Source organism: Idiotropiscis lumnitzeri, chromosome 4 (genome assembly GCF_059441095.1).
Source record: "Idiotropiscis lumnitzeri isolate Australia: NSW breed Sydney's pygmy pipehorse chromosome 4, RoL_Ilum_1.0, whole genome shotgun sequence".
In the NCBI taxonomy this organism is placed as follows: domain Eukaryota; kingdom Metazoa; phylum Chordata; class Actinopteri; order Syngnathiformes; family Syngnathidae; genus Idiotropiscis; species Idiotropiscis lumnitzeri.
Window position 1 is genome coordinate 5,240,262 of NC_142394.1, and position 26,209 is coordinate 5,266,470.

A 26,209-nucleotide genomic window follows, 5' to 3' on the forward strand; every position below is an offset into this window, starting at 1 on the left:
AGGCCCGTTTGTACAGTGTCCAGTCTCCGCTTCTAAAGGCGGCCTCATTTGCTTTTCTAAATTGGCTGAGTTTGGCAATGAACCATGGCTTGTTATGGCAGAATGAGCGGAAGGTGTTTGTTGGGACACACATGTCCTCGCAGAAACCGATATATGATGTTACATAGTCTGTGTATTCATCCAGCTGGCTAGTTGAAGTTTCAAAGACACCCCAGTCAGTGCAATCCCAAAAATCCTGTAGAGGCGGCTTTGCCTCATTGGTCCATTTTTTTTTTTTTTTTTTACAGTTTTAACTGGCAGTTTTGTACTCTTAGGTCTTTGCCTGTATGGTGGGATTAAGCGTGTTAAAGAGTATCAGACAAGACCATTGCTGCGTGGGCAACAAACCGGGATCAGTCTTTAATTGTTTTGTAAGAATGGTCCAGAGTTTTGCCTTCCATGGTGAAACAATCAATGTGCTGCTTTTATCTGTATAGCTCATGGTTTAGTTGTGCTCTATTAAAATCACCTCGGAAGATGAAAGGTACTTCTGGGTGCTTTATCTCAAGTGAGTTTACTTGATCAGCCAGTGTTTTTAGTGCCACATTATTTTTATTCAAGTCCTGGTTTGAGTTTGTGTTGAGCTCCGTGACATCAGTGTACCATCTCTTGTTGATATCGAAGCATATTCCGCCACCTTTTGACTTCCCTGTTAGTTCCTTGATGCGGTGCGCCCGGTGAAGACGGAAGCCGGGAAGTTTAGTGCGGCGTCCAGGATGTAATCATTGAGCCATGTTTTGGTGAAGCACACGGCGGCAGAGCGCCTGAAGGTTTGTTTGGTCCTTCTGAGGTCAAGAAGTTCATCCATCTTGTTTAGCAGAGAACATAGGTTAGCAAGATGAATCAACGGGAGCGGTGTTCGAAATCCACGCTGTCTGATTTGGCTGGCCTCCCCCTCCTCTTGCTGCGGCGTTTCCACACTCCATATAGTGCACTGCCTCCGCCAGCAATTATCAGCAATTAAAAATAATGTTGGTTTGTGTAAGTTGGCGAAAAAAGTCAAAGAATAGACTCTCTAATGCTTAGCTCTCGTGTAAGCAAGTGGCGTAGGGTCGCCAGAATCGAACGAAAATGATAAAAAACAAAAAATACTAGAGAGCGCAACACTGAGGCAACCCCTCGTGTGGTTGCCATCTCATCTTTCCCCATTTGCACTCAAACGCAAACCAAAATACCCAGAATATGATGCTCATCTGGAGAATACTGAACGATAAACATATTTAAACCCATCTTAACTTTGTTCGTTATCATTAATATTTATTCACATAAAATGTGTAAGTACAACCCACTTGGTATGCAACCCACTTGGTATGCAATGGCATCTCCTGGATTTTTCGCTTTCACCATCCCATGCCCCTGTGTTACATTGCATGGCAGTACTAAAGCCTAGCGCAACTAAATGGAACCGGAACAGTTTATTCAATATATTGAATGCTTACGTACCAGTAATTTCTTTTTCTTTTTTTTCTCAAAGGCTTTATACAGTAAAATACTGTCAATTGCTGAGTGCATGTTTTTATTTTATTTATTTATTTTTTTAAGCTCACCTCTGTCAGTGCCATGTGTGTTCTCAGGGTTAAGTGTGTCCAGCAGTTGGATGGAGCTGGTAGGTCTAGTTTTGCGATCCTCCTGTTGATGGTCGGCTGAGCTCACACCATTCTCATACAGCTGGCTCTCTCCGTGCCGCAGATGCCAGGTCAGACCTAACAGGTGGACCGCTACACACAAACACACACAGAGGCAAGGAGTGCCAAAGAGAGAGAAATTATAGAAAAAAAATTAGAATTCAGCGTGTGTGTATATGGGTATGTCTGACTCTCCTTTAATGCCCATATCTGGGCAATCATTCATTTTATGTGCTTATTAGTGTCCATCAAGGCAGCACACAGATGCCCAAAGAACACAGGAAGCATATGCACACACCCACACACAAGCATGGACACACACGAGCACAACCAGCACACTTTCACATAGATTGTGGCAGAGGTGGGCAATTATGGGAGATCTTCAGAACTTGAGCCCAAGGCTGATATTAAAGTGCTAACACAGTCTTTTGTGCATGACTAATGATGCTTCTAAAGCCGTTGCCGATTCACAATCCATATGGGCCTTTTAAACAACAAAGGGTATGGGAGGATACTGGATTTCCCCCGCCCGCTCATCAAACTGTTTACTGGGAAAACAATCCAACACACTGTTAAATAGAAACAACCAACACCTGTCCATTAAGGAAATTAATTGTCTTGCAAGATTGTCAATAAAACCTTCCATAAAATATTCACCACGCTCAAACAAATGTTAACGTTCCGTGCATGCAAAGTTGCAGTCCTACGTTGCTTTCATTTTTACCTGAAACATATCTTTACACAGAAGAAATAAATGAAATAAATCACTGCCAAGTTTTCTTCTGCGACACCTTCAGAACATCAAATAACAGCAAAGAGTCGAACCACAAAGTAACTCTGCATTGGTGGCAGTCAGAGGCTGTCTGCAAGCATTGCAGATCAAAGACTTCAAACATCTTCACTGTCTATCTTCCTTCTGTTGATTGGAGGCACCCACAGAAAACCCTTGACACAAACTTGCTAACTCTCATACAAAATGGCTGCTTCAAAAAAGCAAATTAGACATGATGACCAACACAATTGAACACGCTCACTCCAAAACATGCATGGCTGTACTTCCAAAATGTATTTGCTTGCAACCTATTTGAGCTTGAGATCAGCATGCACTTAATGAGGCATATGTAAACAACATATAACAAATAACAACTTGGGACTTTTGGGTGCAGTGCTCTACCCGCTCAGGAAACGACATATATGCAACGTCTTACTAGCTCGAGCTAATGTTGGATTAGCACTCGACTCACGCACAATACGAGTTCTTCAAAGCAAAACACTGATGATGATTACAAGAGCCATGAGGGAGACGTCATGCGACATTTAATTCACACTAATTGAACTGTCAGCGTGAGACGAGACCAGACACGGACAGGCACAAATTCTGCACATCAATATGACTACAAGCCATTCGTGTGAAATTTGTCTTTCTTCCCTCTCAACTGTAATTTTATAATAAAAGATTTTTGTCATGAACAAATGAGTAAAAAGTAAATTAAAGTGCCAATGGAGGAAAAGTAATGCAAAAGGCCTTTCTTATTTACTGTGTGGTTGGAGGTTGCCCTATTTACTATATTAATTGAATTAAATTACATTGATACATCGATTAACTTAGTGTGGCATGTAAACGTCAGATCAGAATAGAACACATCACAAGTAAGCAGGTAACCAGAGCTCTTAATTCAAAATTATTTCAATCGGAATGACAAAAAATTCTCCATGCAAACTGAGCTCCTGACAATCTTGTCTCAATTTACACACGAATGGATTTACTCACTGTGAAATTGGTGCCGGTTTAATTGAACACAAAGCAGTTATACGAGCAGGAATCAATGATTATTCTGTTGTATAAATGGCAACAGGTTTATTGTATCTTCTGCCATTTGATGGAAGGACATTTATTAGTTTTGCCCATCACTACACACTGGCAAGTATTATTTTTTCAATTATATTTGTCTTTATAAAACAAAACAAAAAAAAAAAACAATCAGGGATGAGCATTTCATGTGGTCATGTCACATTCCGTCCAAGTATAGGAAGCAAACTTCTCATGGCCACGCCAAGCTTTATGTGAGCTGATTTCTTTCAAACTTGACTAACATTTGTTGCCTTCAATGGAAATATGCAAGCATCCATTCTCCACTCTGAGAAAGCGTTTGCAGAACACAGATGCACAATGAATAATAGAAAAAGTCCCAGACTAGTATGAATGTTACATAAAACTAGAATGGCATTCAGATATGAAACTCAATTTGCAACCACAAATGTCTGTGTGTATTATTTTGCAGAACAAGATTCATAAATGATTGTTCCGTTTTCTCTGTTAGTCCTCTGCCACTCCAGAGACGACTGTGTGGCAGCAGTTCTTAACAACTCTCCTGTCCTCTCCTCTTCACCACAACTTCCCTAAAAAGCCCCTCTTAGAATACTTGCACTTCCTGCTCATCAGTCTCTCCTTTTTTTGTCTTGCTCACTCTTTGTTTTATAGTTGTTGACCTTTAGCTTACAACACTTACCACAGAGATGTGATGAGGAGACATGATGAGGAGAGGATGGTTGTGTGGAGTGTGTGTGCAGTGTGCACTCTAGCAATTGGAAGCACAGCAATATGAATGACTCTTTCTGTTCTGTTACGATACATATATATATTTTTGGGGAGGGATCTGCTAATTAAGCAGTGCCAGCAACAACAACAAAAAAAGTCAAACATATAACGATATATGTCCAAATCATAGTTGGGCATACCCTTCATTTCATCATCTGTTTCACTCAAATGTGATCAGTGCAAATATCTTTTGTATTTTTTAATTACTCTTAAAGCTCCTGAGGCCATAAACAATTCGGTTTAATTTTAGGAAGACAGTAAAATAATTTTACATCCTTGTAATATTCACAAGATTTGTAGCAACATCAGAAAGACAGCTGTTCTCAGGAAGGCTGCCACTTCAAGTCTAACAGAAAAGTAGCTTTCTGGCATAACTTTGTTTCTGTGCTTAACAATGTTTTGACAAAACCAACTCAATTGAAATTCAGCGATGTGTCTCATATTCCAACAAAAATAATTTGCACAGTTGTCATGGAGATACAGTATGTTACTGCTATGGGATTTATTATAGCTTTCGACTCCCAAAAACAAAAGTAAACCTTAAGATCAAACAAGCTTTAGTCCAACAGGCATCATGTGCTTGACACCTGCACACGTACAGATAAATCAACTACAAATTGCAAACAGGCGAGAGTAACTTTCTGAATAAATTGTGGATCCCTACTGAGACACCCACTAACATTATTCACCCGTTTAAATATCATCACTGCCTACAGATTAGAAAAAAAAATGGGGAAGACTATGCCGTTCATGTACATGTAAATAACCTCTTGTTTGACAAGTAAGCAATCAGTCAGATTTTCTTGTTGTATGAAATGTGACAGTCAAGATTAAAATAGACTTATTATTTGTTATTCAAATCATTCAGATGTTCTTTAGATTCTGGGTTAACATTACATACAAATATGTTGTGGTGTTCTATTACCCAAGACAATTTTCTGGTTTGGCTACAAATCTGAATCTCATCACAGATTATCTTCATTCCCTGAGGAAACAGTCAATGGGTTTTATGGCAACTGTAGTATTTACAATCGTCTGCTTTCCCGGACTCAACAGAATTAAGACATAAATGTATATAGTATATAAATATATCATATATATAAATAAATAAATAAACCTTGAAAGCAAGAATGAAGAATGTTACCGAGATACATACATTCCAGATGTATAGGAAATTTTGAGTGCCAGTGGTCAAGTGGGAGTGTTACGTCGAAAACGGGTTATTACAATTTGAGTGCTGGGAAAGGCTGTGTGTTACAACAGACATGCTATAAAAAATAAGAATGACATATTTTAAATAAATCATCATGGGCGGAAGAGTGGACTACTGGTTAGCACATCGGCCTCACAGTTCATAGGTGCAGGGTTTGATTCCAGCTCCGGCCTTCGTATGTGGCGTTTGCATTTTCTGCCCATTCCTGCGTGAGTTTTCTGGTTTCCTCCCACATTCCAAAAATATGCATGGTAGGTTGATTGGACACTCTAAATTGTCCAAGATATGTGTTTGTCTTTGTGTGCCCTGCGATTGGCTAGCAACGTGTACCCAGTCTACTGCCCGAAGACAGCTGGGATAGGCCTACGAACATTGTGAGGAGAAGCGGCTCAGATAATGGATGGATGAAAAAAATCATCATGGCACTTCATCACACAGGTTATGTGTGTGAATATAAGAAAAAAGCACACTCATCCACACACACAACACACACACGTGCACCCACACACACAAACACTCTTTCAACAGCATGTAGTCAGTTATGCGAGCAGCGTGTGCTCTGCATGAACCTTTGCTTCTACTCTTTTTCTCACTGGCTGTCTATCCATCTTTCCTTCTGTGTCTATCTTCTCAGCATCCTTACCAAACGGTGCCTAACGGTTGGAGAAATACTCAGAGAAAGTCCAGTCATTATTTCCTGAAGAGGCAGCAGCACAGTGGAACCAGTGAGCTGAGAGCTGCAGCGCAGCAAGCTAACAGGCCAAGGTCCTACTGCACATGAATCATTGATCAGCGTGACAGTGAGATGACTACCACAGGTAATAGGACGGCAGTGCATTGAGGGGGTTCTGTGCTGTCACTTACCCCCTGAGAGTGACTTGAAGAATATTGTTCAAGTGAGACTACAACTCAAAGAGAGAATGGTGCTTCTACTTGTAATATGTCGACATGAAGTATGGTAAGGAAAATGTATTTTCCGAAATAACTGCTCCTATATTTTTCACGTTGAGAGCCAAAATACGATGTCGTTTGGACCATGGAACAGGTACTTTTGAAACATTTACTTTGCTTCCAATTCAATATTGATTCTTATTTAGGTAAAGGTGAAGATTGGGAAACATATGTTTATTTTTTTTTTCCCACTGAAGTCAGCTTCCATTCTGACCAAGTGGAGCAAAGGCTTGCAGTTCCAGATGTAGCAGATGGTGCTGTGGTTAAAAAGCTTGCTTTGTGAGAGAGTCACCACCGACTTCAGAATGAATATTACTGACATACTATATTATATAGGGCTGGAGTGGAACATGACATCACACATATCCAGTCAGATGAACATGTTTCAGCATGTCCAACCTTGGCAGGGCTATGACCGTAAATGAATCGCACTATAATAATAACAATATTTTTCAATATATTAATTATTATCATATTAGTGGAGAGAATGTTTCCGATGGTGAGAACACTTTTCAAATGCCAACCAAAATTATCATGACATATCATCTATTCAGCTATGCAATTTTGGAGCTTCTGAATTATCTCAGGGGTGAATTGAAACAAATTTACAAGAAGCAGTCATGCATATCACCTATTATCAGTGATGGCCATTAGTGGTCGCTACCTATAACTACATTCTCCAGTAGAAAATTATTAATTATTATTATCATATAGCTTTTCAATAGAAATGCTTTTGTTGCAATAATGTGGTAGCATTGACAGGCGCTACATTTACTCTGCCACTTCTAAACCTTAAATCATCTCTTTCAATTGATGCCACATATTATGTAGCTATCCTCCAGCTGAAGCTGGCCCGAGACGATACTGGTGAATTATGCAGAGCGATATGGATTATGGAATGTGCGTAACTGGATACAAATGCAGAGGAGTGAGAAGAGGTGTATTCATTTCGTCAATCCCTGCTGTCACACCTTTAGAAATTCATGATATTTTTCGAGTCCTTACAGAACACTTAGTCCAGTTAAAAAGTACATGGCCTCTTCTCAAATTATAATTTTTTTTGCATAGTTTTCCAACTTCAAAGTTTAAGATCATCAAACAATTGGCAATATCTGATGAAAATAAACCAAGTAAACAAAATGTTTTCAAATTGAGATTTGTATTTATTAAAAAAGTGTGGAAAAGTATGTGTAAAACCCCTCTTGTTAATTCATGAACTATGACTATTTTTTTTTCTTTTGGAACGCCAAGTTAATTTTCTTTGATGACACCCAAGCATGATTGCCTCCAGACCTTTACAATCAAGACTACAGTTAAATAGAATCTGCCTGACAATTCGTCCAGTAAGAAAATTCCACAATCCAAAGAAATTCAAGAACAGAGATGTAATAATAAAACATAAATAAATAAATAGAATAAAAATATTCCATTATTCTGAAAAGGGGTACAAAGCCATTCCTTATAGTTTTTAGGACTGCAGTGATCCACCGTGAGAGCAGAAATGTAGGGAAAAAAATGGAACAGTGGTGGCAGGCCGACAAAGAAAATTGAGAGACTTGAAATAATCCAGGAAAACATCTAAAGAACTGCAGGTATCACTTACCTCAGTTAAGGTCAAGGTGTTCAAAAGTCAAAAATAGGAAAGAGAATGGGGGGGGGATTACACCCAAGGCAGCAGCGTTCCAATGCACAAAAACACTGCTAACCAAAAGCAACATCAAAGCTTGTCATAATATTGGGAAAAAAAATAATCTGTCAGATTCTCATGTGAAGACTATTCTATGAACTGGCGAGATGAAATTTACGTCTCATTACATATGGCGTAAATGTGAGATGTTTGCGGAAAAGAAAATCCTACCAACAGGCAAACATGGAGCTTGTAGTCTGATGGACTGGGGCAGCCTCTCCTGGACATGCAGTTTTTCTTGTAGAGGCGCAAACCAACTGGAATAGCTTTGAAGTGCTTTTTGTACAATTATCATTTTATTGTATCTTAGATTGCTTTAATGCTGGATAATTTGTAGTTTAGCTCAATACTTTTCAGGTAGTTTGCCAAACAATGCCAATGACGACACTCCTTTCAACTGTGCATTTACTTGCATTTGAGTCATTTCAGCGCTTTGTGAAAATTGGTGCTGGCCTCTCCCAGAGCTGTTAAGCCGTTGCTGTTTCTAAGTTTTTAACGCAGATACCCAGGATGGTCACATACCTCCATTTGCCACAAACTCTGAATGAGTCAAATCCAACAACGCATGATTTATGATGTTAATGGTTTCCTCCAAATTATCAGTCTGATGTATTTCTTTTCAGTAATTCAGTGTTCCCATTAGTGCTCCCAAAAGTGCAATACTGTTTTAAAAACAACTCTCACCATCTTCTGTACAAGTGTTGCCAACAGAGTACTCAATCTGTTCGTGAATTTGCAATTTAATGCCAGCCATTTGAGAGCTTGATATAACATCCTACACAACACGGACGCCAACAGTACGCGGAATCTAGTCGAGCAAACGTGAAATTCAGTGAACACGCTTTGGGACCTTAGAAAATCAGGTCTATAGTCTTAGAATGCACAGGCGAAAAGAAAAAAAATCAATACCCGCATTTTAAGCATCAGTCATTCCATTTAGAGTGTATGTTAGCATGTACAGTAAATGCAATTGCTCATCCAAGTTTGGTTGTGTGGCAGCGTCAGCCTCCAGCAAAGCCGCAACTTCAGAGAGATGGTGGTGGCAGTAGCGGCGGGGGAGGGAGGGAATGCAGGCAGAGATAAAAGTCACACGCGAGAGGAAGAGAGCGGAGTAATGGAGGAGAGAGACAAATGGGCAAAACAAGTGTGAAGGAGAGTGAAGGGGAGTGAGGGATGGGAACGCCTGAGCCAATAAAACACATTTCTGACTGAGACTGACTGCGAGCCTGGGGTGTGTGCATGTTTGTATGTATTTTGGGGGTCGATTCATTCTGACAGACATAAGTTGGTAAAATGTTTTTATTCCTACCCCCAACTGCGCTGACTGTTTACGTCTGCATGCTTGTGTGTACTTGTATGGTTGTGCGACTGCTGACATTCGCGTCTTTGCTATTCTCTCTTATACGAATGTGGCAGTTACTGTTTGAGAATTAATTGAACAACAATTGAGCATCATTATGTTCCTGACAGCTCTGTCAAAGGCTGAGGTGAGGCTGAGACAGTCAGCAAGGTTTTAAGATTTTTTTCTCTTGAGTGGAAAAAAATACTGTCTGGAAAAAAAGAAACTTTCAACCTATTTTAAAAATAAGACAAAATAAGGCATTAGATCCCTGTACAGTTAAGATTCAGACAATGGCAGCTTTGATGAGTTTGATGTACCGGAGTGGTCTCAGAGTAATCCTTTAAATGCAAAAGTCGGTGTTGGAGAGCCGGTCAAGGAAACGACTTTGTTTGTCACGTTTTTCCACTTTTCATTGTTTTACATTTCTTGTCACACCCGCCACCTACTCTCTCTGTTTACCTCCCACTTGTCTAACTAATCTGGCCCCTTTGCTGAAAGATGAGTCATATTCCAGATACATACATACAGGATTAATTGAAGCAAGGACAGGTGCCATGTTACATCCCTCTCTGGCAGTCATCAACAAACATAACAAAGAAGAGAACCAGCAACACACACAACTTACATTATATGGGCAATGATATTAGTACACATATAGGCAATTGATGAAATGTTGGCTTTTCTCCTTTTCAGCAGTTATTCTCTTCGGAAAAACTTGCTATTCTATGCTTTGCGTGTTTCTGGCCATTATTGTTAATTCATTCAGAAAAAACACAAGTGAGGTCAGAGGTCACTGATGTTGGGCGACACTTAGCTGACACCATTTTAGTTCACACCGAAACTATTCAATGGGGTTGAGGTTGGGGTTCTGAGAAAGTTCTTCCAGCCTAACCCAACTCATTTTGGATTATGGACCTTTCTCATTGTCAAACTGGAACACAAACTCTTTCAAACAAGTCAGATGCATTGATCATATTTTCTTTGTATGATTAACAGGAAGGTTAAGAAAAAAATAAACTCTTTCAGACCACAAACAAGAATGAATGGAAAGCAATATGTAAAGCCATGTGAACATAGGCTTGCCAGGTGAACTAAGGCAGGGCTGTCATTCCTCGAGGTTCTGCATATTTTCCATCTCTCCTGGCTGCAACTCACCTGATTCAAATGAGCAGGATACTTGCCTGATGAGCTCATCATTTGAATCAGGTGGGTTGCAGACAGGAGCGTTTCAAAGTATGCAGGAAAGCGGCCCTCCAGGACTGGATCTTGACACCATTGAACGAAGACTGCTTCCATTCAAAGCCTTATGAAGCTTGTCTAGTCTTTTAAAAGCAATTTTATCTGAGACTCCTGTAGCAGTTAGACCAGTTTTAGCAAAGGCCAGTGGGTTGCTTAGCGCTGCATCGGTTGACCAAAACAGAAGATGAAAACAAAGCGAAACTGGACCAATCAATATAAATCCCAATGAGGCATGAAGCAGCTGGCAGAAAGAAGCTGCGGGTGAGGAGCAAACACACAAACACACACACACACGCGCACACGCCCACGCACACGTATGCAGTCCGTGCACATGCACACACAAACAAATACACGTGATCTCGAACATTCAGAAAGTGAAGGACACCAACAAGTTCCTTTTTCCAATTTTTTGAAACTATGAAGCATTAACCCTGTAGCGCATGCATTTGTCCAGCATTTGTCAACAATCTCCTCAGTTAATTCCACAGTTACTTTTGTGGAGTACTCGATAAGATTATTGTACACAAGACCGATGAATACTATCAATCTGGAAAATTGAAGAACAAATGCTCACATACGTTACACTTGTTTAAGAGGAAAATAAGCCACAGAAAACATGAAATCCATCCATTATCTGTTCCGCTTCTCCTCACAAGGGTCACGACGTGCTGGAGCCTATCCCAGCTGTCATCGAGCAGAAGGCGGGGTACACCCTGAACTGGTTGCCAGTCAATTGTAGGGCACACTAAGACGAACAACCATCCGTGCTCATGAACACACCTGGGGGCAATTCAGAATTTCCAATTAAGCTGCCATGAGTGTTTTTGAATGTGGGAGGAAATCTGAGTTCCCGGAGGAAACCCATGCAGGTAAGGGGAACACAAAAACATGTTTTGCTCAATTTGTTTTATTACTGTATGCATTTATTAAATTATTGTATGTATGAATCAAATAAATAAAAAAAATCATACAGAAACAAAGCAAAGTGTCATTGAAACTTTACGCCAAAGTGAAAGCTGTTATTTTCAAAACGTATTTTATTTTTCGTTCATGTGGGTGTAACAATCCATCCATCCATCCAGCTTTCACCACCAACATCACAGGGCTCGATTTTAAACAAACAAGTCAACTTAATCCAGCAACCCTGACTATATTCACTCATTATTGTCTAAAAAAAATACCCCAACGTTCAACGAGACGACAACTACGTCACTCAACACCCGCGCAACAAGGAAACCATAGTAATTTACCACACCAATGCAACACTTCCCAAACTAAAATCACATTCAAGTGTGGCAATGTTTTTGTGTTTGCATGTGTTTTCAAGCTATTTTCACTGCTTTAAATTGGCTAAAATTGCGTAAAAATTACAGAAAGTATATTTGGCCATAAGAGGTTTCTTGGTGGGGTGGTTTGTAATGTGGCGAAGTCTACATTTGAGTGAGTGGGGAAGAGTTGTGGCAATGTCTGTGTATAACTGTTCTTTCAGCATTCAATAAATTGCTCAAACGTGCGCTCCTTTCCCATGTGAGGCCATTACAGTCAGTAATATACAATCAAAACCCATAAAAAAATTATTTGAAAATATATACTAGGTAGTTGCAGATTTAAAACAACAGGTAAAGAACATAAATAATAATAACCCCACTGTGACACGCTGCTTTTGTTATTGCGATACAGTACAATGTTGCTGTATTTTAATGAATGTGTTCAGTCGTTTAATTGCTTTGAGGTTTTGGGCCATCCTGATGTGAGTGGTATGCCCACACCTTCAATTTCACACCGCACTCCATCGAGACCTCCACAAAACAACTCCAATATATCCCTTGAGCTTGAAGTCATTTATGCATGTACACGCACTGTATTTTTGTAGTCATGTTTCACAGTTACAATGACAATTGATCTCCTGCATCCTCCCACACACTCAAATGTGCATTATTTGACCCATAAATAAGTCAATCAAAGCTAATAATTTATTATTTTCATTTCCACAATCCACCGTGTTTAATGCACACCATTAGCTCATTTCCTAATATCCAACCAGCGCATGCTGCAGAAGCTATCAAACAGGGAAATACAACCGATTGAGCTGTCAGATGTGTCCACAGATAAGCCAGCAGCAAGTGTTACATCTGTGCCATCTGGAGTGAAGGATTATCCTCACAAAACAAGATTCAATACAAATTTATTATCACTTGTTGCATCTACTTTTAATGTTATTTCAATTTTACTCTGTCCACGCTATTGTCTTGTGAGTACTAATACTTTGTGCTGTGTTAAGAGCCATACAAGGGGAAATATTGGCAACCTATGACGTGTTATTGTATGTTATAAGTTTGCTTCAGGGGAAATGTTTAAGACAAAGAAAGACAAGACCTATTTATCTCAACATGCAAGTGCAGAAATTTAAAAGTATGTAGTTTATCATGATACAAACCGGTATTTTTTTCATATATGACATGCATGTTTTTTTTTAAGAAATTGAAATGCGCAAGTGGTAATGCTATGAAGAAAACCGAGATAATGTCTGCAGCCATCCTCTTTCTCACTGCCGGAGCTGAGCAGAGGTGAGAGAACTACTGCGCTATAAGGCACTGTCTAAGTCATAAGACAAAACCGTATTATAGTGTTTTGTGTGCGTGACTTTTGGCTTAATTACACATCATAAAACCAGGTTTTCTATTTTATTTTATTTATTTATTCATATTATGATATTTATATATTCATATTTTACAATACACTTTTTTTAGTTGGGTTTGGAACAGATTCATGGAATTTCTATTCCTTTCAACCGGGAAAGCTAATTTGATATATTTTTTTAATTAAGTTATAAGCATGGCCACGAATCCAATTAAAACTTAGAAATCAATACACCACTGAATAAACAAAATGGTTCACCCCCCTGAACATCCAACAGCTACGGGGCGGCGCATAGTGTGGGCCTGCAGCATCTCTGATGGACGGTCAAATTGAAGGCGTCTAATCAAGTTTGGTTTAGATGCACAAGTTAAACAATAGCTTGTCCTTTGCCTGAACTGAAGTAGGTTTACTTGCATTCTACTCAATTACAGTACTGACACTTTGATATATATTGCCTGTACATGAGACCCGTAGGCAATAAACTCAACCTTTATTGAAACGTGTATGAAACTTCATTATTATGTGTTGAGATTATGTTTAACCCACATTTATCAGTTGAACGCTAAGGAATCAACACCATTCGGAAATTGATGGTACAATTACAAGAAGGTTTTACTATTTTTATTATTTTTTTTTTTTTATGAAAAGATATTTTGTTCACTTGATTCTTTTTTTCCCCCATATAATTGTAATGCTCTTTCTTGTTAGGTTACTCTTACACAACAAAGCCGGTCAATGTCATCACAATCTGGGTAATTCAACTCAAAGACTTGCTATTAGAGACTGCAACCACACGCTCACACACACACACTTTATAAAATTGGAGACTGAACAAAGTTTGACCTTTGGCAATAATGTGTAAGTTTGAAGGCTCCACACATGTTTTATTGCCATTAAACTGTAAACGGAGATTTAGTGAAACAATTGTGTTTACTTAAGCAACTGGAGGATCATGTGTCTTCAACGTAATCAATCCACAAGTGCCTTGAGCCACAATGGCTACCCAACAAAATGTAAACGAAACGATCTAATATCAGTGACTGAAATGTAATTATTATTTGAACGCAGTGAGCTTTTCTGTAACAGATTTATCAACGGACCTCTTTTTTTACAAGACCACATCCCAGCCTGCTATTATATTTGATTCAATGTATAATAGCCAAAACTTCCATTATGAAATTAGCTGTGTTAAATGAATTGATGCAAGAGCATACCCTAATGAGCTTTTCTGACACAAAAGGGCATCAATGTTTTACAGAAGCAGAGCTCAAATGAGGCTTAAACAATAAAATGAGTGACTGGTGGTGGTGTCATCACATCTATCCTTCAAGATTATAGATGCAATCTGAACCTGTCCTCTAGCTCTCCTTAAATGCCCCATCATAATGCCCGCTCCTCATATCTGATGGTCGTGCTGTGCGTAATAACAAGTTAAGTCTGCAGGATGGAGGTGCACTGGGAAATGAACAAATTAACAAAGCAATTCAGTCTCTGCAGCACAGTGGGGGTCTGCGAGGAGAGACAAAGGGTAGTAAAGAAAGCGTGGAATACTGTGTCACCTGCTGAAAACGAGGCATGTGCTGCAATCATTTAAAAACAGTAATATCTGCATTCATACGCTGCCCTATTTACGCTCTAATTGGGCACCTTAATCAGAGACATAATATTACTGCTTCATTATTGGCTCGGTTATTTTTCTCCAAATTAATTAAGCCACATATTATAACTCCACACGCAAGGCGACAATGACTCATGCGAGGTCAGTTATAAGAACTGTTTCGTCTCACTAGTGTCCCATCAATTATTTAAATTCAGAGAATTTCCAACAAGGCATGGTGAGTAAGTGGTGAACACATCACCTCACAGTTCTGAGGTTGAGGATTCGAGGCTGGGCTCCGACCTTCCTGTGTGGAGTTTGCATATTCTCACCGTGTTGGTGTAGGTTTTCTCCGGGTACTCTGGTTTCATCGACCATTCCTTAGGTTAATGATCAAAGACTCTAAATCAGCGGTGACAAACTCAACGTATTGTATGTGGTGACAGCTGGAGATAGAATCTGTGTGTTTCGGGGCCACATCAAGTTTTCCACAAAAAAAAAAAAAGGGGTTCAAGTATTCCAAAAAAAAAATTAAACGGTCCAAAATGTTCAATCTTCATTAACAACAGTTCAGAACATTAATTCTTCTTCAGAGCGAGAAGAAAATTGGTGACCCGGTCCTTTCTCTCATTGCCCTTGAATTTTGCATACCCCTCAGCATGTTCACCTTAATAATGATGTCTGAGTTTTTGACCATGGCAACTTTTTCTGTGCAGTCAAGACAGGCTGTGTTGGACCTGTACTCAACCAAAAAATATTGTGTCTCCAGTTTTTCTTGAAATTGGTTGTTCTTGTCGCCAACCTTTCTATTCGTGGTAGGTTTTGAAAAAGACATTACTGGGATTAGGTAAAAAAACATCTTTTTCATCCACTGGGGGTTACTTCAGTGTTAAGAGAGGTATGTTTCGCCGAAAGCTCAAAAATAAGTCATGAGCCTGAGCTATGGTAGCAAACAACAACAAAAGTATGTGCTGTCCTTTTCATGGTCAGTTTATAAAGCGATTCCAAGGGAATGGATCGTGACGGTTTTGGCTCGGATTCGCCGGAGGATTTATTCATTTTAAATAACATTTACAAAGAAAAGGTGTGATGTGTCAAACTCATCCAGACTGCTTGTTACCATATGAGGAGCTAGCAGGCTAATACTGAAGCCGCAACTGTTAAGCAAATACTTACAATATAATACTACTAATAACAATATAATAGTAACTACTAACAATACAATAAAAATACTACTAATTCCAACCATGAATCACCCACAGCTATACTATTTAAATGCCATATTAACAATATCTTCTGCTAAATTTGCGACAGTACTTCCGGATGCCTGCATGGAATATCTGTCACATACCCGTGCCATTCGACCACAGCGCGACACAGAAACTTGACGGTGTTCATTTTAAATACCTCCGCTTTGAAACATCATCCATGGCCCAATTTAGTATTATGTATTGTGGAATCTTCTATTTCTGATTCAACAAAACACATGTGCAATCTGAGGTACAGAAATTGTGCGTGAGGAGAGTCATATCCCATATAAACTGATAGGCATATAATGTATACTCATTGCGTAAATGACAGACTTTTTTCAACCAAAGTGATATTTGTCTCTTGTTTGTCTGCATGGGAAACAGAAAGGAAGTCAAGTTTCCCCAGGAGAATTTCCCTTTGTGTTGTCAAGTTTAAACATTCAGTTATGCTGCCTGTTAGACTATGTATCCTTCAAGATTTGCAGCACAGATAAAACTTCAAGCATAGTAAGACTACATATAATGATAGTTGTGATCTTAAAGTCCATTAATTTAGCAAATGAATCACTAGAAAAAATATCTTCTTGCTAAAAGTGGATTAACTGAAGTTGGGCTGCTACAAAGATCGATATCGATATAAAAATATTGATTACTTTAGTCACACTTAGAGTGAATTTGGGCATTCATAATGAAAGTGTCTGTAAATAAGGGGCAAAAATTCATGTTGTTTATTTGTCACATAAATTTACTGTGAAACTGACGTACAACAATCGATTAAACAATTAATGTCCCTAATTCTACCTAAATGCAGTCGTACAGCAAAAGCCAGATATGCTAATGAAAATTACAAACCTTCAAACAAGACGCTCGTAGCAGTCCATCGTGTTGTTCACTATCTTCTTGCATGATATCAAAGAGGTCACGGGAAACAATTGCAAGCTTGTGTTTTGTGAAGCTCCGAAAAATACAATAACAAGGAGTGGTGGACAGCTACGGCGATCCCCAAGGGACAAACTTAGTTGCGCACAACAACATATGTTGCTTCAACGAATGCACTGGAACTAGATTTTAAAAATGCATAAACTCGACGTGTGAGATAATAGTTTGAATAGAAATAAAGAGTGTTAAGATTGTGAAAATGACTTTATTATATTAACAATATGGAGAGCCGGGCGGCATCACGAATGTAAACTTGCATTTCCTTACTACAGAGATGCTAATCATTTTAGGGCCGTTTGTGGTCAAATAAATTCCTTGTGAAATTTTCTTTTTAATCTCTCCTCAAGGCTTCTGACACCCACCATGCACAACTTGGACATTTGTGTGCAACCAGCGAAAAGATACGTAATATGGTGAATTCTGAGGGTGGCCATAATTCTGGATTGTGGAATTTACATGAAACGGGAATTCCATAGAGTTCCATTTATAAAATATGTTACATTTTCATTGTAAAATTAACGTGTGTCGTGGATCCAGAAGTGATCTTCACCAGTGATCTGTGTGGAGTTCATCTGCGCTCATTGACTACTTTCAAGGAGCGTTTGGTTTTGCATAAATTTTTTAATAAATTCAATAAAAGCAATTTAATCAGAATATCGTGCTCAAAACTGAACTATTAAAAATGTTTAGAGTTCCCCAACACAATTCATGCGTGGCACATCAAACACAAAAAATATATAAAAATTGCAGGCATGGCGCATAAAAAAAAAAAAAATCTGTAACTCACAGACGATGACTGCAGTTCTTTCTTCAGAACTCCATGCTGCTCACATGTAGAAAAAAGTCAGCTGGGGCTGCTTTTTCTCTTTTTTTTGTTTTTTATTTACCAATTAATTAATATAATTTTGATATTCGGCCTTCATTCTAATGACGTAGGGACAAATCTACAGCCTTTGAGCAGTCGGTTATATGGGAGAGGTGTGCCCCACAACCAAGTCCGCACACAGGCACGAATCAGTGGAGTTGGCCGAGTCAGTCGATGGCCGTCATCCCTCGCAGCAGCTGTGCAATATGATGTTATGCCTTCGAGAGGTGCTATCAGGGGAGGGACATTCCGGTCCTCAAGCGCTGGTATCCTGGATGTTTTATATGTCTCCCTGCTCCAGCACACTTGATTTAAATGATCACTTCATCAGCAAGCTCTGCACAAGCTGGGTAATGATCCTGATCATTTGAATCATGTGTGTTGGGGCAGGGAGACATATAAAACATCCAGTAAACCGGCCCTCGAGGACCGGTGTTGCCCACCTCTGTTCTAGACCTTACTACAGCCTCCGGAGGGCGGAAGCCTCAAGTCTATAAGAGAATGTGCGCACTGACTGATTTGTATGGGAACCTCTTCATTTAAAGTTTGCGCCATGCAAAATGCGTACAATTCATGAAGGTGGGTAAGATGCAAAGTTACAGTAACCCGATGGGAGAATCTGCAGAGCCCCTCAAAAAATTGAGGAACATAATGCCTTTTCTGACTCAAGCACAAGGGAGAATTTGCTCCATTGTGAATAAGCTTCTGTGTTGCTGTTCAGAAATAAGGCCTATTTGGCAGATATTGCATGGCATACAATGGTTTTGTGGTGGTCCTTGACGAATTTTTAATGTCAACAAACAGTATAGTTAGAAATAAATGTAGAACTCAAATATTCAAAAGCGCAGGGATGTTTGTGCACTTCACTGCCCGGTTAATTTGAAATCATTTCTTGTTTTTTTTAATAAAAGAATGACTTTTTATTAAATATAACAGATTCATCTAAAAAAATATGGGGTTATTAAAATTATTGTTATTTGCAGAACAAAACATTAGGACGACGCCAACATTGTGTTCATCATAATCATATTTCAACGCTCTGGACTTATGAATCCATAATGTATGATCGAAATGTTTATAATTTTTTTTCAATTGTTTTTTTATACTACAGTACATAAAAGACAAGGTATGTTTGCTTTAAAATGTTAGACTAAGTACTCAGAAAATATTGACCAAAGTGAATTTTACTCCTACAGAGTTATTATCTGTTTAGATATTTTGAGTAACCCTAAGTATTGTATTCAGGAATTCTATTGAAGACTGGGAATTGGGTAACCAAAATACTACTTGTCATTTTTTTTCTCTTCCTGTCAAAGGTTGTTAATTAATAGATTCAAATAGCGGGATCATTAGGTAATGAGAAAACCTAATCATGTGGTTACCAGCGTCTCAACCTCTCACCCTTAACAAAGACATTAAGTCCATGACCACTGTAATCTTGGATCTGAAAGTCTTATGTGCAAGTGAACACAGCATCTTTCCTTATGTCACATCCATCTAAATTTAGTTGCCATGGTAATGACAACATGAAGATCAATCATTGCCAAGCAGGAGTGGAGCATGACACCAATTAAAAGGTTATGTTGCCTCCTAGTCATCACTCACTCTCTTCACTAATGCACTAATTACCAGGTCCGGGACATTAATGGCTTAGCATGGTTCAGCCAGGGGATTAATCTGCATGGCTTTGCTACGTGAATGTATGTGTGTGCGTGTGTGTATGTGATTAATGTGAACCCCCAAAACCACCGCTGACAGCCTGAGTATGACACCACATAAAGGGAATGAATCGGCCGGGCATAGCATTGTGATATCTGCACAGGAAGACCATGGGCCGAGGTACATTGATTATATTCTTGCACAAAAGGGATTTCACAAGTTTGCTGTGATGCCTTATGCCATAAGGCTTATGGGATGGTTTAAATTTTCATGACCTCCTCCTGGAACTGCCACCTAAACGTGGTTGACGGGTTTGTGTGGCTCAATGATCCTAAGAGGAAAGTTGTCAACTTGTAAGGTCATAGAAGGCAGACAGAGCCTAGGTGAGGGAGCAGAAAAAGCATGGCTTGTTACTTGGAATGACAACAAACACTATTGGCACTTATCATTGATGTTATTGAAAGCAAGTAACATCACAGGTTAGAAAAACCTTTACACAACAGACGCTGCCCAAATCACACCACTCACGACATCTCTCTAACCGGCCATCTGATTGGCTGAGGCTGAAGCGCTCCCAGAATTCATTTGCAGCACTTGGGATATGAATGGTCTGAGAGATACGTGTTTTGTGTTAATTGTACTTCTTTGTTCCTGCTTTTGGTGGTTTCATTGTATGCTGTTCAGTTGATGTTGGGATTTAGTTTTGGTTTTGATGTAAAACCGTGACATAGTGTGGCAACTAGTGGCATACCTACATCGGCATTGTGTGATCAAGCGTTGTTAAGTGAATGTGTCTGCTTGCACTGCTGTTCAAGTTGTCATAAAAGCCGGCATCATATCTGTGGGGCCGTGCACCAGGAGACTGACTGACAATGAAGAGAGGGTACATGCTGGGTTGGATGGAGAACTTTCCCAGCTGTTCGTTCCATTTACAGAAGCTGAGGACTTTGATGGATTTGTGGATGAGGGCTTACCAAAAAAGAACCTGAGTGCATTGTTAAATACTTAAGTTTAAAAACATGTGCTAGCATGCAAGCCAAATTAAGATGTTTATGGCTGTGACCAAATAATAATACAGTGTGCCCTCTGTACATGTTAAAATACAGAAATAGAACCCGCAACTGAGACTGTGCCCTTTAATATCGCGCGCCTTACGATTGTGAAAATACGGTATGTTCTTTCTTGCCTGAAGACCAGGCTTCGAAGTGGGGCTCAATGGTCTCCACTCATGGGGCCCGCCCGGCACAGTACGAATATATAATGTGGGAGCCCCTTCCCATTGATTCACCACCTGTGGGAAGGGACAAGGGTGGGGCAATGTGAGCTTGATGATGGCCGAAAGGCCAAAAGGGACCTTGGCAGTAAGATGTCTCTAGGGATGTGAATGTCACCGCTCTGGCAGGTTGATTGATACCATCAATTTAGGAGTGATAGGAGGCGCAATGCTTGTGTTGGGCTCAGGAACTAGTCCGCTTGTGAGGGGCTGGACACTTTCCCACCGTTGAGCTACCCGATTTAGAGTCGCCAAATTGGTGTGAGCACACACAACTTCATGTACCCTGACACAAGAAGTTACCCTCACTCAGCCATTTGACTGATGTTCACAGACTGTTGTGCTCAGAGTACAAACCGCTATTGGAATCCTTGGAGGAAATTCTGGAGAGCACTGTTGCTGGGTACTCCCGTATTCTTTGGGACAATGACAATGAGATCTGAAAGGGCCTGATTGGGAGGAAGGCCATATAACCCAATCTGAACCCGATTGGTGTTTTCTGATTGGACTTCTGCGTTCATCACGGATAGTCAATAACTGACACCATGTTCAAGCATAGGGGAGTCCATACTTGCACTTGGCACCAGGAAGGATAGAGCCTACAGTACCACACATCACCTGCAAAAAGCAGAGATGCAATACTGAGGAAACCAAAGCAAACCCTTTAATGCCTTGTCTGACCTAGAGATTTTGTGTCCATAATGTTATCAACAGAATCGGCGATAAAAGGAAAGCCTTGGTGGAGTCCAACCCTTAATGGAAACAAATATGTATTACTGCAATGCTGGCCAAACTCTGACATCAGTCGTATCGAAACTGAACATCCCATCCTAAGTACTCCCTTACCACCTCCAAAGAACTCCCCAGGGAGAAGGTCGAACACCTTCTCCAAGTCTACAAAACCAAACGTTTAACGAACGCCGATGCACCCTGAAAGAATTGACCTTACTTAAAAAGGGGGACTACCACCCCAGTCTGCAAATCCAGTGGCACTGTCCATGCAATCTTGCTGAGGCGCGTCAATCAGGACAGAACTACAACATTCACAGCCTTCAGGAACACCACAAGGATTTCATCGCCTGGGCCTCTACACCGAGGAGCTTTTTAACTAACTCAGTGACAACACCAGAGATGGGAGAGCCCACAACAGTCCCCAGACTCTGCTTCCTCAAAGGAAGCGTGTGAGTGGAATTGAGGAGGTCTTCAAATTATACTCCCCAGCGACTCACAACGTCTTGATTTGAGGTCAGCAGCACCCCAACTCCATTGTACACCGCGTTAATTGTGCACTGCTTCCCCCTGCTGAGATGCCGGATGGTGGACCATTGCTTGGCCAGCCAATACCCATCAGCTGCCTCAGGATCCTCACAGGCCAAAAAGGCCTAAAAGGTTTGAGGGCATCATTTCCAGATGGTGTCCACCAACAGTTTTGGGGCTTATTGTCATGACAGGTACCGACCACTTTTTGGTCATAGCGCTGGTCGGCTGATACAACAATGGGGGCATGGGACATGGTCCACTTGGACTCAATGTCCTCCGGCTCCTCTGGCACTTGGAAGAAGTTCTGCCAGAGGTGGGAGTGATGTTCTCTCTAATTTTCCATACGTCTGAGCATTCAAAGTCACTGAGCATTCCTTGGACCACGGTGAGCCACATGAGATTTGCACACGGTGGATAAACACCTGACACGCTGTAGGCATAGCCACCTATATATCAAAATAGAGATTTATACCACGAATAAAATGAGCCTAAGTTTGAAAAAATCTGTAAAAGATTGTCTACTTGTGGTGGTCAGAAAGAAAATTATACATGGTTTATCAACAAAAGCATGCTTTCAAATGTGTTTTGGGTAACACTGGTTGTATTTAAGAACCTATTTGTTGAGACAACATGGCGGCTAACTCACAACTAATCTTGCCTACAACCAGCTGAGCTGTGACGTAGCGGCCCTGAAAGCCGTCTTGGTTCGGACAACTCAACAATGCGGCATTTTCTTGGTCAGCTCGTTTTGTTGACTCTGTGTCAGGTGAGGTCGGTGCAGAGCGCGCAATAAAAATTCCACCACCAAATACGAAGACGGAAGCCTGTCTGTGATGTCGGTCAGATCCTTTGTGTCTAAATAAATAAATACATACATCTCAGAGTCTGGATGACAGTGGAAGACAAAACAGATCCTTACATCCATCCGTGCATGGGACGACACAATCAGTCTTGACGTCACATCTGTTCCTCACATGGCGCCTAGAATTAAAATTAACTCGGGGAACTCTTCTGGCAAATACAAGAGTAGACACAAAAATGGGAACACCATATATTCATCAATCGTTACATTATTGCTCTGTTTCCCTATCAATGCCTCGCATTGGGCCACCGGAGGTACAATTTAAGGATTTTCTGCCGCTTTTTATGTTGTGAATTGGCCTTTCTTGACGAGTCCAGTACTCAATGCAAGTAAATGTGAATTTGGTAGTGGCCATATTTTTTTTAAATATTTGCTAGCAAAATATATGAAGAGTAGATTAACATGGGTGAAACTTTTCCTCAACAACAAATAGATATAAAAAATGGTTGAAAATGTAAACCATATTCAATGTTGATGGTTTTACTAATTCCTGTAAAATATCTGAGAAGTTTCACTTGTTGGATAATATTCCTCAAGAGAATTTTAAGAACTTTACCCAGCACAGTAAATATGAGAATTTGCTCAATTCACGCTCTTTAGATGGTGCTAAACATCCAAAGTCTAAGGTGGGAAATATTAGTAGGCTAAATGAAGCAGTCAGGTCACTGTAACAGATTTAAAAAGCAGCACAAATTAGCCATTATTGTATAACTCACATTTAGTCAAAAATGAGCAAAAGTACAGAGGTGCAGGGGCGCTCTGATTAATTTTGCCTTGGGCAGCCGAATGACTAGCTCTGGTCCTGGACTGAGTCAGATAAAGTGTGCTTATTCGCAGCTCATCCAATGATGACGCAAGGCTGCTTGGAGCAGCAAGAAGTTATGTGAATTGCACGACAAATTAGCCATCAACACTTACATACGGTGAGCAGAAATGGGCAATTTCCAAAATTTTGCTGATCTGTCATTCATCATTCGTCAGTGCCCTGGGCACCGTCCATCATTGTCGTCAGGCATTTTTTTCAAGCCGAACCAAATTGTAATCATTAGTCGTCATGTTATTTTAACCACGCTTCCGTCATCACTTCCGTCAGTATTTTTTTCTTCACAGCCTACGAACGGTCATTGTCATTCTGCTCAGAGTCGCTAATGGAGAACCCGTTGTCAAATATAATCATAGATTACATGTTTGTTTTTTAGTGTCTTCTTGTCCTGAAGAAATAACTGCATGGTCATATGCCTCTGAAATACAACTGAGTCATAATGAATGATTTATTTTAATTTGTCCAACCTTGTAGATTGATATTTCTCAAACCAATGTTTTGGCCTGAAAACGAATTCATTCTATAATAGCATACCTAGTATTTTAAATGTATGAAGGTTTAGAGTTCGGGATGATGTCGTAAGCATTGCCTCTTCAATATGCACATGCGTATTAACGTTTCCAACATTATTACATTACAAATTTGGTTCTAATATTTTCAGACTAGGATTTTATTTATACACACATATATTTTTTGTCCAATGAGTGATGGAATATTTCCTCTCTACAAAGCAACTGGAGGGGCAAACTTATGACGGGGAGTAAAGAAAAAATATTGCACTTCAGGGGCTACGGGAGATTTTAGAATATATTTAAAATGTCACATCTAACAAATGAGCTGAATCACAGCAGTTGCCTCTCTACCACCAAGAATGACGGAGATCCTCAGTGAAGCACAAGCCCAAGTGTCTCACCCAAACTCAGTTCAGTGCAATAATGCAATATTCAGTGTTGACATGGTAATGTTGTCACTCTTCTTTTTAATTATGAAATAGATATTTTAAGATAATTTTATTATAAGCAGTTTCTGCTTGTATTCTATTTATTTCTACTATCTGTTCCCAAAGGAGGACACTTTTTGTTGATAAAGTATTTTGATGTGCATAAATAGGTATTTACAATTAAATTAATTATTTCTCTTTTTTTGTTAGATTTTTCTCCAAATAGTTCGAGAGATACTACTACAAATGGAATTATATACATTGATGGCACAGTCTTGTCTTTTTTCCATACAAAAATGCTTTGCGCTAGATAGGGCGGTGTACTGAAAAAAAATCATTCACAGGGGGTACATCACTGAAAAAAAAGGTTGAAAATGAAATAATTGCTCTACTTATTGGATTTAACTTAATGATGTTATTTTTCGGCCTGTTTATTCACCCCCGCCAACAAACACTTTAAGTGCTGACAAATTATGTGATTGAAGTAGGTCATCTCTTGAATCCAACAGGCTCTCTGAATCTATCGCCTTCATCAAGATCAGGGGTGGGCAAACTTTTTGATTGGTCGGCCACAATGGGTTCTAAAATTTGACACAGGGGCCGGACCAAGATAAGATGCATGGAGTGTTTTGGTAACCTCACCTCATCGGAGAAAAAAAATACATTTAATTTGAAATGAAAGTGTACAAAAGCATTACAACAATATATATGTCTTGGAAAAACCACAGTATTTAGAAAATCAAACATTAACAAGGTTTTTCTTCATTTAATTTTTTTCAAGTTCGGCGGGACGGATTAAAACATTTAACGGGCCGCGTGTGGCCCCCGGGCCGTAGTTTGCCCACGCCTGATCAAGATATATATATATATTTTTTTCTGGACATTTTTACTTCCATCAGTTGTTCACAAAACTGGGGTCCGTCAGTGACGGAATGACGGACCTTCCAACCGGTGCTCCAATTGTGCAGAGATATTTTCACTCAAGCATCGACGCACTTCCCAGTCCATTATGAGGCAATTAGTAATAACGCTGTGGCCCCAATATACGTGTTGTCAAACACATCCCAATTATCGGCAAACTATTTTTGCTAACCTATGCTGTTTGTTTCTTTTTGAATATTTGGAACATATGGACATAACGAGTTAGAGACTAAATCTTGAAATAAACAAGCCATGACAGTAGCTATAATTAAGAGAGACCAGGCCATCCGCAGGGATAGTTCTGTTGGTACGGTACATTGAAGATGCGCGGCATAGGTCCCGAGACAAGACAAAATGAACGTTCGTGAGAGTCTTGGTCGTGCATTAGCACAAACACAGCAGTCCTGACGCATCCCCCCCACATGAAGGCAGAGAAAGGCTGTCATCTCATTCACCGGAGTGAACCACAAAGTGAAGGCACTGAG

At 39.8% G+C, this 26,209-nt stretch overlaps 1 protein-coding gene across 1 annotated transcript in view; it reads right to left on the minus strand.

The window, feature by feature from the left end:
* tenm1 (teneurin transmembrane protein 1) overlaps window positions 1-26,209 on the minus strand; it is a 214,355-nt gene that overhangs the window by 112,080 nt on the left and 76,066 nt on the right. Inside the window, exon 6 of the mRNA XM_088292837.1 lies at window positions 1,587-1,757. Within this exon, the coding sequence (XP_088148963.1) occupies window positions 1,587-1,757 (171 nt within the window). The remainder of the gene's footprint in view (window positions 1-1,586; window positions 1,758-26,209) is intronic.